The following is a 14,478-nucleotide window of genomic DNA, read 5'->3' on the forward strand; positions in this document are numbered from 1 at the left end:
GTAATTTCGAGAGGAATTTTTCGGCGTTATTCCATATGAAATTTTTGGAAGATTTTCTGAGGATTCTGAGATCTCGGACGATTTCTTAGGGTAATCGTAGGAGTATTTTCTAATGGTGTTCTGAAGGGTCTTGGAGATATTCATGGAGGAATTTCTGGACTAATTCTTAAAAAAAAACCTTTGAAAATCCCTGGGGAAATTCCTGGAAGAATTCTTCGAAGAATTCCTGAAAAAGTTCCTGGAAGAATTCCTGAATTAATTTCTGAAGAAGTTCCTTGAAACGTTTCTTGACGAATTTCTGGAAGAATTTCTGAAGAAATACCTGAAAGAAATCTCGGAGGAATTCCTGGAATAATTTTTGGAAAATTTCATTGCAGGTTTTTGGAGGAATTCTTCGAAGAGTTTCTTGAGAAATTCTTGAAGGAATCTTTGGAGCAATTCTTGGAGAATTTTTTGGGAAAGTGTTGGAGGACTTCCTGGAGAAATTCTTGTGATTCTTTGAGGAATTCCTGGAAGAATTTTCGAGGAATTTCTTGAGAATACCCTGGAGAAATTCTTGGAGGAATTCTTGGAAGATATTTTTGAAGGAATACCTGGAGGAATTCTTTGAAGAATTCTTGGTAAAAGTCTTGGAGAAATTCCAGAAGGATTTTTTCCTTTCTTGCCTCCAGTAGCTTTTCGTTTTTCAGATACTGACCATCAACCGATGCAGACTGAAGGCTGACTTTTATGAACCCGTCTTGATGAGTTCAGCTGCGATACATTCCTTAACAGCTGCTTTGTTGATTTTAAGCTGGTGAGTGGCATCCTTAACTTCTATCCTCTACTGCTCTGGTGTAGTCGTTTCGTCTGTTGCCATGGTCATCATCTCTCGTTCGTTCGTCAAGATGCTTCCATCTTTATCCCTGAAGATTTAAGCTCTCGGTACGAAGTTTCTTGGGAACGGCACTGCAATTCAATTTCCGCGCCATTTCGCTTCTTCCAGGCTGCATAAACTGAGAGATGGACTGTGTGGCGGTCAATTTTTTTCACTTAATCCTTAACGGAATGAACAACATTTTTTTACGAAGAGTTATTGTTCAATGAGGCGAAAGCAAAAAAAAAAGAATTTGGTAAAACATTGCGATATTGATATTTTATTCTCGAATCATTACAGGAACCTTACAGCCAGTACTTGTTATATCCCAGGCCGTATCCATTGCCATATCCGTATCCACCGTAGTTCCACAGACCATTGTCAACCACTTTGGAGACAACCGGAGCAGAATATCCCCAGCTCTTTCCGTAGACTGGCCAGTTCCCATACACATTCGGGTAGGCAGCGTACTTTGCGTAGACAGCATCTGGGACAACAGCAACCTTACCACCGTACAATTTACCATAGGCTGGCCAAACCGTGCTGGTCTTCACGGGCCATGGATTGGCATAGGCCACGACATCGTGGGCATATGGAGCAGGAGATGCTTTGGCGCTGATGGCCAAAACCAGGGCGATGACGGCAATGGTGAACTGTAGATTAATATTTGGTTCAAATTTTCATCGAATATGGTACAACTTTTTTAAAGATGCTTACCTTCATTTTCAAGCTATCACACTTGCTTCACGTTGTTAATCCTTTGAAACACTTTGTGAACTGATGTCATCCGTGATAAACCTTCTTCATTTATACTAAACCCAGTTTGAATGATAAAATTCAATTGTAAAGGACCCAGTTTAGAACTGAAGCATTTTTCTAGAAGGCAATACGATTGAAATCGAGTGATTTTGATTGATTGATTTGTCTTTATTAAAGAGACTTTCAGCCCTTGGCTGGTTCGTCTCTATTAAATCGAGTGAAAGATTGGTTAGGTTGTCTGAGTTCACTAACACTGACCTATTTATAATTCCTGGAGGCCTTTTTCCTTTTCGTGCGCAGTCGGGTGAAACATACTGAAACAAATACTTAATGGTTGTCTGAGTTCACTAACACTGACCTATTTATAATTCCTGGAGGCCTTTTTCCTTTTCGTGCGCAGTCGGGTGAAACATACTGAAACAAATACTTAATGCGAAAATTATTGATGCCTCTTCTCGGTCACACCTGGTGATTTCGCAATTGAGTGTGATAAATGTGGTTTGCTGTTTTAAGTTGTGTAGAACAAAGTCATAGCCTGACCTTGGCAGGAATTCGATAGTGTATTTACAGTGCTCGTAGAGGTATTTGAACCTCATAAAGAACGTTGATCACACAGTATTGCACATGTTGATAGCGTGGCTGTTATAAAAAGAATCTGATTTTATTTCTGGACATCAGTCATCTGAAATTGCTCAAAGTGTACAATCCAGCTCAACTGACAACTGAAACAATGAAGGTACTTATCTGCAAATTGACTTTTGATTATCATCAAGATTCTCATCTTTATCAAATTCCTCACAGCTCACCATTGCCATCATCGCCCTGGTTCTGGCCATCAGCGCCGAAGGATCCCCTGCTCCATATGCAAACGATGTTGTGGCCTATGCCAACCCATGGCCCGTGAAGACCAGCACGGTTTGGCCAGCCTACGGTGGATTGTATGGCGGTAAGGTCGCTGTGGGTCCAGAAGTCGGCTACGGAAAGTACGCTGCCTACCCGAACGTGTATGGAAGCTGGCCAGTCTACGGAAAGAGCTGGGGATACTCTGCTCCGGTTGTTACAAAGGTGGTTGACAACGGTCTGTGGAACTATGGCGGATACGGATATGGTCATGGATACGGTCTGGGATATAACAAGTACTGGTTGTAATGTTTTTATATTGATCCTTAATAAAATACCAATACTGCAATTTTAGATTTGAAACATTTGATGTGTGTATCGTGTGGCAAGCACAAAGACAATCGATGCCCAAAGAAATCAAGGAAATTTCCATTACGAAAAGTTCCTGGTCCTGGTGGGAATCGAACCTGTCACATGGTCATGCTGAATACCCATGCTTTTACTGCTGTGACCATAGGGGCTGAAAGAGTCCTATTCAGTTTAAAGCTAAATAATCTGCGAACTACATCTTGGAAGTGTAAGTGTTGTATAATTCGTGTCGTATGTACTACCGAGAATTTTGTGTAATTTTGTGAAAACCGTGAATGTTTAAAAAAGCAGGTAGTATTCGTCATGAATGTAGGTTTTTCCCAGCTTAACTCCCGACAGCGATAGGGTTAGCTAGGATCAGGCTCCACCACCCTACGAGATGATCGCCATCATCCACCCACCGAAGTACCAAAACCCACCGCCAGATGGACGGTTACCATCCTTGGGCGGCCATGAGGGGTGGCGTAACGGGGCCATTAAGAAATATAAAATGGGATTAGGGGCGATGACCGAGGTACGAGGTCATGAACCTCGAAGCGGTCGATGACTCCATGTTTCAGGCTCACTTATCTGAAGTCCGTTGATCAGGATAGTTTAAAAGTTGAGAACGTTTGGAATTGGAAAAGTTGGTGATATTAGAAGCGATAGCTTGAAAAGTGAAAAGTTACAGAAGGAGTGTGAAGAGGTGGAAAGGAGGCGAAGAGGACATCAGAACCCCGCCGTTTTTTGGTTTAAAACCCCGTGCAGCGCCCTACGAAGCCCGTGAGTCCGTGAGCCATTCCGGCAAAAGCCGAAGACCGATCCGTTATAATATCGGTAGGACGCGGACGAGTAGCAGGCCGGAATACGGAGCAGCGCGAGTCCGAATAAGCCACCCCCTGGAAGCCGAGCCGAGGATCCACGCCCGTACGCGAGTCGCCGTTGGAAACGAGGAAGGAGAGGTGGTGGAGCAGAAGGAGAAGGGGCCCCGCAACAGAAAAGGTCAGATAGAATTAAGAAAGTGGGAGTAGAAAGTGCCAGGAATAGCCTAGAAATAAAGCGTAGTTGAGCAATAAACTGGTGTAGAAAGTGTAAAAGTGCTGTGGTTTTCCTCCATTTTATGTGAGAACTACCTGCCCGCGAGTAACGTGTAGTGAACGTGCCGACCCTGAGGCCATTGAGTCGGGGAGTCTCTGTAGTACTCCCGACTGACTACCCAATACTTACACTTTGGCGCCCAACATAAAATTGATTCACTATCAGTTTCTTGTAGGCTGCAGCTGCTTAAAATCACTTGATTAAGTGTAAAATCACGTTTGTACTAGCTGACTAGGACTGAAGTCTCTGGGAAAACATCCAGGCCTTCGCGGAAGAAAGTTATTGGAACGTATTTGGAGGTGAATTCCTGGCATAGATCATAAAATTTTTCATTGTATTCGGAGGGGTTTTGATAGTCCGTAAAGGAGTAAAAAGCGATTGATTGGAAAACGAACCAGTAGTTCATTGAATTAAATAGCGGAGCAGACTATTCATCCGTGTGTGGTGCGATTTCGGATTGTGTGAGTGAAACACCAAAGAGAAACGTGGTTTATTTCTGATCTCTTAAAACTAGAATTTCAAATTTTTAGGATTTTCAAATTACTAGGATTTTTAAATTGTTAGGTTTTTCAATTACTTAGGATTTTAAAATTTTCTTTTTTCAGCGTGAAAAACCGCTCAAGCGTACTAGTTTCATTCAAATTTTCAATTTTTTGCTGCTTCATTCGTACGACGACGTTGGATGATGGATTTGTCTCAGTTGCAGGCGCAGTATTTTGCGTTAAATGCCGCTCATCTTGCTGATGATGAGTTGGACCACGAATTGTTGATTCGGGATGTCGACATGAGAGACGAATCGCGTAGCAAGCAGGAGAGAGCTTTGAGGACGTTGTTGAAAGCTGAAAAAGAGAATAAAGAGAAGATTACTTACAAATACGACGAAATTGACTTAAACGACGAGTTGAAATGGTGTGATGGAAAGCTACAGGCAATAAAATGTATATTAGAGGGGAGAAAGGTGCAAAAAGCACCCGATCAAAAATTCAAATCGAAGCTCATCCACATTTTGTTCAGAACTAAACGGTTGAAGTCGTACTTAGAAGCGGAAGAAGATTTGAACAGTGTAGCAATGATAGCAGGAGAGTGTATCAGATTGCTGGCTAAATTTTATTCTATTACATCACCTCTCACAGAAGTGAGAGAGGCGGAACTGAAAATTTTAAACGAAAGCTTAAGGCAGATGCGTGAGCAAATAGGTGGACAAGATTTAGGTAATCCGTTAGCCCAGATCGCGACCGGTGAGACGAATGAATATGAGAATAATGAGCCGGATAGAGAGCAGGAGAATGAGAATGGTGATATAGAACCAGAAGGCGCGGTAGGAGGTGTTAGTAGTAGCGAGAAGGAAAAAGTGCCGGAACTTGCAGAAGAAAATGCGAAATTGAAGGAGTTTGTGAATCAGCTGATTCAGCGGATTCACGCTTTGGAAACTTCGTCGGTTCCAAAGCCGCGCGTGGTAGAACCAAAGATCAGTACACCGGTAGAACGTAGATCGATTCAAAGTGAGGATGATGCGTGTGGGAGAGTTCATAATGAGCAGGATTTTTATGAATGGGTTAAATCAAAATACGGTTCCATAGAGAGCGTAGCTGAGAGAAGTAAACTTCCACAGTCATCCCATCAAGAGATCCAGAGAGTTAGAGAGATAGACGTAGATAGACCGAAAACCAGTCGATTACCAGTACATAAATGGTCGGTTAGGTACGATGGGATGGATAACGGGAGAAGGTTAAACGAATTTCTCAAAGAGGTAGAATTCAACGCGAGATCGGAAGGTTTTTCAGAAGCAGAGCTTTTTTTTTTTTTTTTTTTTTTTTTTTATTTGTGAATTTTAACTTATTGCTAATTCTTCACACAGAAGCAGAGCTGTTCGTGTCGGCGCATCACCTTTTTACGCGTAAGGCTAGGTCGTGGTTCATGGAGGTTAACGGGAATAATGAGTTGCATACGTGGGGGAATCTCGTGAGAGAACTGAAAAGTGAGTTCCTACCTGTTGATATCGATTTCCAATATGAACGTCTAGCCAACGCACGGCGACAGGGTCCGAGGGAGAAATTCCAGGACTACTATCTTGACATGGTACGGATTTTTCGTAGTATGTCCAGGCAATGGGATGATGATAGGAAGTTTAACGTGCTTTTCCGCAACACGAGAGCAGACTGTAGAACTGCGATGCTTGCAGCAAACGTGAATTCCATTCCTAGAATGAGAGAGTTCGGAAAAAAATTTGATTCTATCAATTGGCAGTTTTACGTGAGAAAGGAGAGTAGATTTGAGAAACCCAAGCATAATATTGAGGAGATCAGTCAGCAGTCACAGTTTCGAGGTCGTAATGAGTCGGTTAATAGGTTCCAGTCTGGTTTCAAGCCAGGGGGATACCAAGGTCGAAATTACAATCCCAATTACAAAAAACCTCCCAACCAATATGAACCCACAACACACAGGAAAGAGGAAACGAGTAATCAACAAAAATTTCAATCGAAACCAAGAACTAGCCAGGGAAATAGTCAGTCGCAAAACAAGAGGCAAGATGATCCGAAACCTTCTTCAAGTGGTACTAGTGCTCTTCAGAGAATTGTAAAAGCATACACCCCTATCAAGCGTGGTTTATGTTTGAATTGCCATGATGAGGGGCATAATTTCCGGGACTGTCCTGAAGAAAAACGTGATTTCTGCGAGAAATACGGATTTCCAGGCTTTCTCACAAACCTTTGCCCATTCTGCCAATCAAAAAACTTGAAAAAGACTGCTCAGTGAGGCAAAGCAGTCTAATAGTCTCCGAAAGTCCTCAGGCTGAATTGTCAGAAGAACCTACAGTCATTCTTCACCAATTGGGATATTCAAGGGTGGAAGGTGAGCCCAAAAAGCACGAAGAGATTGCTACGTTGCTCGTCAAGCTTAGCGGGGACACCAGACCATTCACGAAAATCGAATTGATGGGGATTGAACTGATCGGTCTTCTAGACAGTGGTGCCGCACGGACGGTTCTAGGCATCGGAGCTACCAAAATCATAAAACAGCTTAATTTGAAACTTGAACCCACTTTTGTCACTTTACAGACAGCGACCGGAGATGATTTGGAAGTTTTAGGTTGTGCAAACATACCAATAACTTTCAATGGCACAACGAAAATCTTGCCAGTAATAATCGCTCCGAGACTGAAGCGCAGATGTGTGCTAGGGTACGATTTCTGGGTAAAGTTCGGCATACAGCCAACGATCCAGAATGACTCTATCGAAGTGCTTGATGATGGTGTGTGTGATGAGTTAGGGAAAGAGGAAGAGCTTACCGCAGATCAGAAAGAGCAGATAGAATGCGTGAAGAGAGAGTTTTTAGTTGCCCAACCAGGAGAGTTCAACAAGACAGGTCTAATAGAGCATTCTATAGAAATCAAGGAGGAATTCAGGGGAGCGGACCCAATAAGGAAGAATCCTTATCCGTGGAGCCCTGAAATCCAGAGAAAAATCCACATTGCATTAGACAATATGCTTCGAGATGGAATAGTGGAGGAATCTAATTCTGACTGGGCACTCCCAGTAGTTCCAATCAAAAAGAGAGATAGCGAAGAGATTAGACTGTGCTTAGACGCGAGAAAACTAAATGAGAGAACGAAGAGAGACGCTTATCCGTTGCCACATCAGAATAGGATTCTAAGTCACTTAGGGACAGTTAAGTATATTACCACTATAGATTTGTCGCAAGCATTTTTGCAAATTCCTTTAAGCCCGGACTCAAGAAAATTGACAGCTTTTTCGATTCCAGGTAGAGGGCTATTCCAATTTACACGGCTTCCGTTTGGGTTGGTCAATAGTCCTGCTACACTGAGCAAACTAATGGATAGAGTATTGAGTCACGGTGCCCTAGAACCGGCAATATTTGTCTATCTTGACGATATTGTTATAGTCAGCCAAACATTTGATGAACATGTGGAAAAGTTACGGGACCTTGCGAAGCGTTTGCGGGAAGCAAACTTGTGCATTAATATCAAAAAATCAAAATTTTGCTGCCAGGAATTGCCGTATCTTGGGTACATCCTGTCCCAAGATGGGTTACGGCCTAATCCGGATCGCGTACAAGCGATTCTTGGATATATGGTTCCTAAATCGGTTAGACAACTTCGTCGATTCCTCGGTATGATTAATTATTACCGTAGGTTCATCGCAAACTACAGTGAAATCACTGCACCTCTCACTGACTTGTTGAAAAACAAGCCAAAGAGGGTGCACTGGAACACGGCAGCTGATAATGCATTCAACGTCATCAAGGAGAAGCTTATTTCCGCTCCTGTGATGGCGAATCCCAACTTTACGCTTCCCTTCACGGTCCAGACGGACGCAAGCGACAACGCTATCGCAGGCGTACTTACACAGGTTCACAATGGGCTAGAAAAGGTAATAGCTTTCCACTCCGAGAAACTTAAAGGAGCAGAGTTGAACTACCATGCGGCAGAAAAGGAAGGACTTGCTGCACTTCGCTGCATAGAAAAGTTCCGTGGCTATTTAGAAGGGACAAAGTTCACCCTGGTCACGGACTCCTCCGCTCTGACCTTCATTATGAGAGCGAAGTGGCGATCATCCTCTCGGTTGAGTCGTTGGAGTCTCGAACTCCAGCAATATGACATGGAGATTCGCCACCGAAAGGGTAAAGAGAACATCGTTCCAGATGCGCTCTCCCGATCGATGGAATCTCTCGACGAGGAACCCGAAGATAGTTGGTATAAAAACCTTCTTTCTGCGGTTGAAAACGATCCTGAAACCTACCCCGATTTCAAAATCGTAGACGGATTGCTCTACAAGTTTGTGGCAGCACGTTCCGACCTCCTAGATTATCGCTTCGAATGGAAACAGTGCGTACCTGCTTCCAAACGCACCCGCATTTTGGAGCAGGAGCATGACAATAATCTCCACATTGGCTTTTCCAAATGTGTCGAGCAAATTAAGAAGCGATATTACTGGCCTCGCATGAGCGGTGACATTAAAAAGTACATCGCCAAGTGCGAGCCGTGCAAAGAAAATAAGCACTCAACTGTGTCGACAGCTCCAGAAATGGGCAAGCAGAGAATCTCTACTCGACCCTTCCAAATAATTTGTATGGATTACATACAATCGCTCCCCAGAAGCAAGCAGGGCAACGCTCACTTATTGGTGGTCATGGACCTGTTTTCTAAGTATTGCCTGCTTACTCCTGTGAAGAAGATTGCTAGTACCTCCCTATGCAAATTATTAGAAGAACAGTGGTTTAGAAGATTCTCCACGCCACAGATCGTCATAACAGACAATGCAACTACGTTCTTGTCTAAAGACTTTCAGCATCTACTCGAAAAGTATGAAGTTCAGCACTGGGCTAACGCTCGACATAGAAGTCAAGCTAACCCAGCTGAGCGACTGAACCGAACTATCAACTCTATGATACGCTCCTACGTTAAACATGACCAAAAGCTATGGGATACGAAAATTTCGGAAATGGAATTTGTGCTTAACAACACAATCCATTCCACAACGAAATTCAGTCCACATTGCGTGATTTTCGGTCACGAGATAGTAAGTAAAGGTTCGGATCATAAATTAGAAGAGGATAGCGATCAAACAGAAGAGCAAAGAGTAGAAAAGCTGAGAGGAGTAAGCAAGAGAATAAGTGAATTGGTAGTAGAACACTTGCGAAAGGCTCACGAAGAGACGAAAAAGCGGTACGATCTCCGACATAAACGGTACTCACCGTCGTTTGACGTAGGTCAAAGAGTATTTAAACGTAGTTTCCGACAGTCATCGGCAGGCGATCAGTTCAACGCCAAACTAGGACCGCAGTACACACCCTGTGTCATCCTGCGAAAAATTGGCACCAGCTCGTACGAGGTGTCGGATTTGCAGGGTAAATCGTTAGGGATTTTTTCAGCAGCGGATCTAAAAGTATAGGTACCATTAATAAATGGATTCATTACACCATTCAACAAGTCCGATAAGTTAATAAGAAGTGAATAGGATAGAAGGTTTTGATAAAAACGTCGTTTCGATATACTTAGCCTGTTCATTTCGTCAGAATCGGTCGCGCAATGGTATAGTAGCCCCGGGGTAAAATATGTAGAATCGGAGAATAGAGTCATCTGCAAGTGCATTTGGTCTCGTCTTGTATATATGTCCATGGTCAAGTAGCGACGTCGCATCGTAGTTCGTAGTAGAATCGTAGTAGTAGTCATTGTTAAAAGCCGCATGTTTGCCTGAAATGTTTCAAAAAGTGATTTTATTGCACGTTTTAATTAGAGTTTATTAGTATTTGTCGTTTTAATTTGTTTAGGAAGCGTGTGAAACAAGCATGAAATGCAGAAATGCATCTCATAAGATTGACCTAGTTTCGATCTTGAATACAAAGTTGCACACAAGTTGCATCAGAAGCAATAATGCAGATATATAAAACAGAATGTCTATGTGTCTGTGTAAGATCATACGTGTAGACAGATAGTAGAAATGATTAGTCAAGTCCATTGTCCAATAAATCAGCACTTTGTCACTAAATTTGTCGTTTTTAGAAGTCACTTAGCCTCAATAAATCCATTTATCCATCACTTGGTGAAGCATACCCGCCATACTTACGCGTTCAATAATACAGTTTCTTACCGATTTTGGCAACACGAGGTGAATTTTATGTTGCCAAATTGGGGTGTTGCCAAAATCGGTAATTTTTTTTGTGGATTATTTTCAACTTTTATACGTCAATTTGGCTTATATTTTAAATATGGACTTTTCACAAGTCATAAAACGATCCCTGTAGGTGACGTTCATAAATTACGTCACGATTTGTAAAATTTTTGATTTTAGAAAATTTAATGAATTTTGATTTTTTGAAGAAGAGTAAGGCTAAAATATAAATACATTTACAAATACAAACGATTTTTCGGTAAAAATTTTTGGTCAAAATTTTTTGTTGCCAAATTCGGTAAAAAAATGTTGCCAAAATCGGGTGTTGCCAAAATCGGTAAGAAATTGTTGCCAAAAACGGGTGTTGCCAAAATCGGGAGGGAAATGTTGCCAAAAACGGGTGTTGCCAAAATCGGGAGTAGACAAAAACGGGTGTTGCCAAAATCGGTAAGAAACTGTAGAGATAAGATGAACTTCTATTAAGGAATTTCATATGAATTATGTAGCGAAAAATCAAAACCTAATGATTGTTCAATATGCTCAATACTAGTCCGAGCAATTGAAACCACGATTCAGATTTTTCCTAGCCGGCAAATCATTAAAATTCCTTATTAAAACCTCATCGGTACTTATCACATTTTTTCCGCATCTTTTCGGCATGATTAGATGTTGTTTATTCAGATCCAATCCACGCACACACATGAAGAACGATAATGTTGCCTGATGCAACGTACTAGAATGCAACTCCGACAAGCCGGTGAAATATTTCACTAGAGCTTTACATGACTTGATGATTATACAAAAACGCTCCAAGTTCAAAATTAGTTCATTATTTTATTTTATTGCATGTTTTATTGAAGATGATGAAAAGTAGTATTGTAATTTGTTTTAATGTGTTTTCCAATCAACCGGTGAATCAATGGCTTATTTTTTCAGAGGTTACCGGGGTAAAATCTCACGGTATTTGATCGCAGGAGACCGGAGTCTATGACGCTGATGGTCATTAGTGACAAAATGTCATGAAACTGAGTGGAGTTGACAAAAAGTCAATGATGATAACTTATGACCCCGATACTCATCATAATTTAATGCCAAATTCACATTTTTACTGTTAATTGGTCTATGTTTAATCTAGTACGTCATGAGTGAAATGTTGCGTGGTCTACTGTCAAGGAAGTTAATACGGTCCAGTGATGATTTTTCGTGTTGTGCAGGTTCAGAGTTAGGTGTAGTCGGTGAAGACTAATATGATTTGTGGGATTAAAAAATATTTACTACGTAAATATTTTTTACCCGAGCTGGGGGAGAGTGTAAGTGTTGTATAATTCGTGTCGTATGTACTACCGAGAATTTTGTGTAATTTTGTGAAAACCGTGAATGTTTAAAAAAGCAGGTAGTATTCGTCATGAATGTAGGTTTTTCCCAGCTTAACTCCCGACAGCGATAGGGTTAGCTAGGATCAGGCTCCACCACCCTACGAGATGATCGCCATCATCCACCCACCGAAGTACCAAAACCCACCGCCAGATGGACGGTTACCATCCTTGGGCGGCCATGAGGGGTGGCGTAACGGGGCCATTAAGAAATATAAAATGGGATTAGGGGCGATGACCGAGGTACGAGGTCATGAACCTCGAAGCGGTCGATGACTCCATGTTTCAGGCTCACTTATCTGAAGTCCGTTGATCAGGATAGTTTAAAAGTTGAGAACGTTTGGAATTGGAAAAGTTGGTGATATTAGAAGCGATAGCTTGAAAAGTGAAAAGTTACAGAAGGAGTGTGAAGAGGTGGAAAGGAGGCGAAGAGGACATCAGAACCCCGCCGTTTTTTGGTTTAAAACCCCGTGCAGCGCCCTACGAAGCCCGTGAGTCCGTGAGCCATTCCGGCAAAAGCCGAAGACCGATCCGTTATAATATCGGTAGGACGCGGACGAGTAGCAGGCCGGAATACGGAGCAGCGCGAGTCCGAATAAGCCACCCCCTGGAAGCCGAGCCGAGGATCCACGCCCGTACGCGAGTCGCCGTTGGAAACGAGGAAGGAGAGGTGGTGGAGCAGAAGGAGAAGGGGCCCCGCAACAGAAAAGGTCAGATAGAATTAAGAAAGTGGGAGTAGAAAGTGCCAGGAATAGCCTAGAAATAAAGCGTAGTTGAGCAATAAACTGGTGTAGAAAGTGTAAAAGTGCTGTGGTTTTCCTCCATTTTATGTGAGAACTACCTGCCCGCGAGTAACGTGTAGTGAACGTGCCGACCCTGAGGCCATTGAGTCGGGGAGTCTCTGTAGTACTCCCGACTGACTACCCAATACTTACAGAAGCGAAACCTGTTTCTTTTGTGTTCTCCGATAGCGGTGAACCAATTGATCAAGCATGACCGTAAGTCTATCACCAACTATGTTAAGTTTGATTAGGACCCGTGGGCTTTGCTGAAAACTGAAAATTTGGTGCTTATCCGTACCGGCTTGAGTCAGCGCAAATGTACAAAAATCTTTCTGTTCAGCGTATACATAACGCAGTTCAATAATGTTTCTACAATATACTCGCACTAATGTCTGATTTGTCTAAATGGACAGAGAACTTCAGAATTGCCCCTCAGTCCCAGGTTATTCCGATGAGTCACTAGGTAAGATTTCTATAGAAGAGCTATTCCTGATTTGTTGCTGGCATTTCACGAGAAATCACTGGAAAAATAACTGGAGGAACTTCTATCGATATTTGGAGAAACCTCTGGAGTCGAAAGCAAGAATATTGAAAGTTATCCAATTAGGCATCCCTGGAGGAATTCTAATTCATCTTGTCATTCTCCAGGAATGCCTGATGGGATTTTCTAGGACATCCTGCTAGAATTGCTGAAGAAATTCCTCCATGGATTCCTCCAAGAATTCCTCCTAAACTCTCAAACAAAAATTCCACCTGAAGTTATTTCAGGCATTTCTCTTGATATTCATGCACGAATTTCTCCAAAGCTTCATGACTTGCTCCAGGGAAGAACTTACAAAAATGCACAATATAATTCCTCCTGTGATTGTCTCAATGATTCCTCTAGAAATTACCCTTGGGATTCTCCCAGGAATACATGTTAGCGTTTCAACGAAAAAAAAAAAAAAACTTGCGACTCCACAAGAGATTTCTCCATAGATTCATCCAAAAATTCCTTATTCGATTCTCAACGAATATGTATCTCCAATAATTCCTTCAAGAATGACTCTAGGAATTCCTTCTGAAATATCCGCTGGGATTCCTGCAGTTTTCTTTTCTGTGATTCCTGCGCATTTTTTCAAAGAATTCTTACAAAGTTCTGTAAGAAATCATAGGAATCATACGAATAGGAATCATAATCTTTAAATTATTCGAAGGTTTCTCCAGCAATTGTGGAGCCTCGTAGCCGTGCGGTTAGGGTCATCAAGCTTCTATTCACACCATGCTGTGGGGTGAGGGTTCGATTCCCGCTTCGGGCGTTGAAACTTTTCGTGAGAATAGTTTCTTCCCCGTTTTCACTAGTGCATGCTCCGTTGTCCGTTGTCTAATGTTAAGTTTAAAACAGTCTGTACAGTCGAAAGCTGAAGACGTTGTCCATGTCTTTTAAGGACTAGAATACATTTGAGATTAGCTCTAGAAATACTGGCTGAGGTTACTCTAGGTACTCTTGATGGCTTTCCTTCAGCAATTCCTGCTGTAATTTCTCCATGGTTTTCTAGAGAAATACCTCCAGAGATTTCATTTCAGGTCTTTCATCAAACATTCTTCATGAAATTCTTCCAGGAATTCCTCTGGAAATCCACTTAAGATTTTCTGAGGAACTCCCTCTAGGACTGATTAACAAATATTTTGTCAAACTTAACGAAACAAATAGGAAGATTCTGGTATTTTCGGCAGTTTTTTTACATTATTGGAGGGATTTGTAGGCCAAATTGCATGAAATTTGGCATGAAATAATTCAGATTGATTGA

The 14,478-nt window shown here is 42.0% G+C and overlaps 2 protein-coding genes across 2 annotated transcripts; one reads left to right on the forward strand and one right to left on the reverse strand.

The window, feature by feature from the left end:
* Positions 1–1,028: 1,028 nt before the first annotated feature.
* LOC109421186 (uncharacterized) lies at positions 1,029–1,841 on the reverse strand. Its single transcript, XM_019695680.3, has 2 exons — positions 1,574–1,841; positions 1,029–1,509 (listed from the first exon to the last, which is right to left on the reverse strand). The coding sequence occupies exons 1-2, from the start codon at positions 1,577–1,579 to the stop codon at positions 1,162–1,164; spliced, it is 354 nt and encodes a 117-aa protein (XP_019551225.2). The 5' UTR covers positions 1,580–1,841; the 3' UTR covers positions 1,029–1,161.
* Positions 1,842–2,238: 397 nt separating this feature from the next.
* Positions 2,239–2,814, forward strand: LOC115265814 (glycine-rich protein-like). The gene is made up of 2 exons (XM_029871759.2): positions 2,239–2,351; positions 2,417–2,814. Exons 1-2 carry the CDS (start codon positions 2,346–2,348, stop codon positions 2,762–2,764), a joined length of 354 nt encoding a protein of 117 aa, XP_029727619.1. The 5' UTR covers positions 2,239–2,345; the 3' UTR covers positions 2,765–2,814.
* The last annotated feature ends 11,664 nt before the right edge of the window (positions 2,815–14,478 follow it).

The sequence above is a fragment of the Aedes albopictus genome, chromosome 2 (genome assembly GCF_035046485.1).
Source record: "Aedes albopictus strain Foshan chromosome 2, AalbF5, whole genome shotgun sequence".
Classification (NCBI taxonomy): Eukaryota; Metazoa; Arthropoda; class Insecta; order Diptera; family Culicidae; genus Aedes; species Aedes albopictus.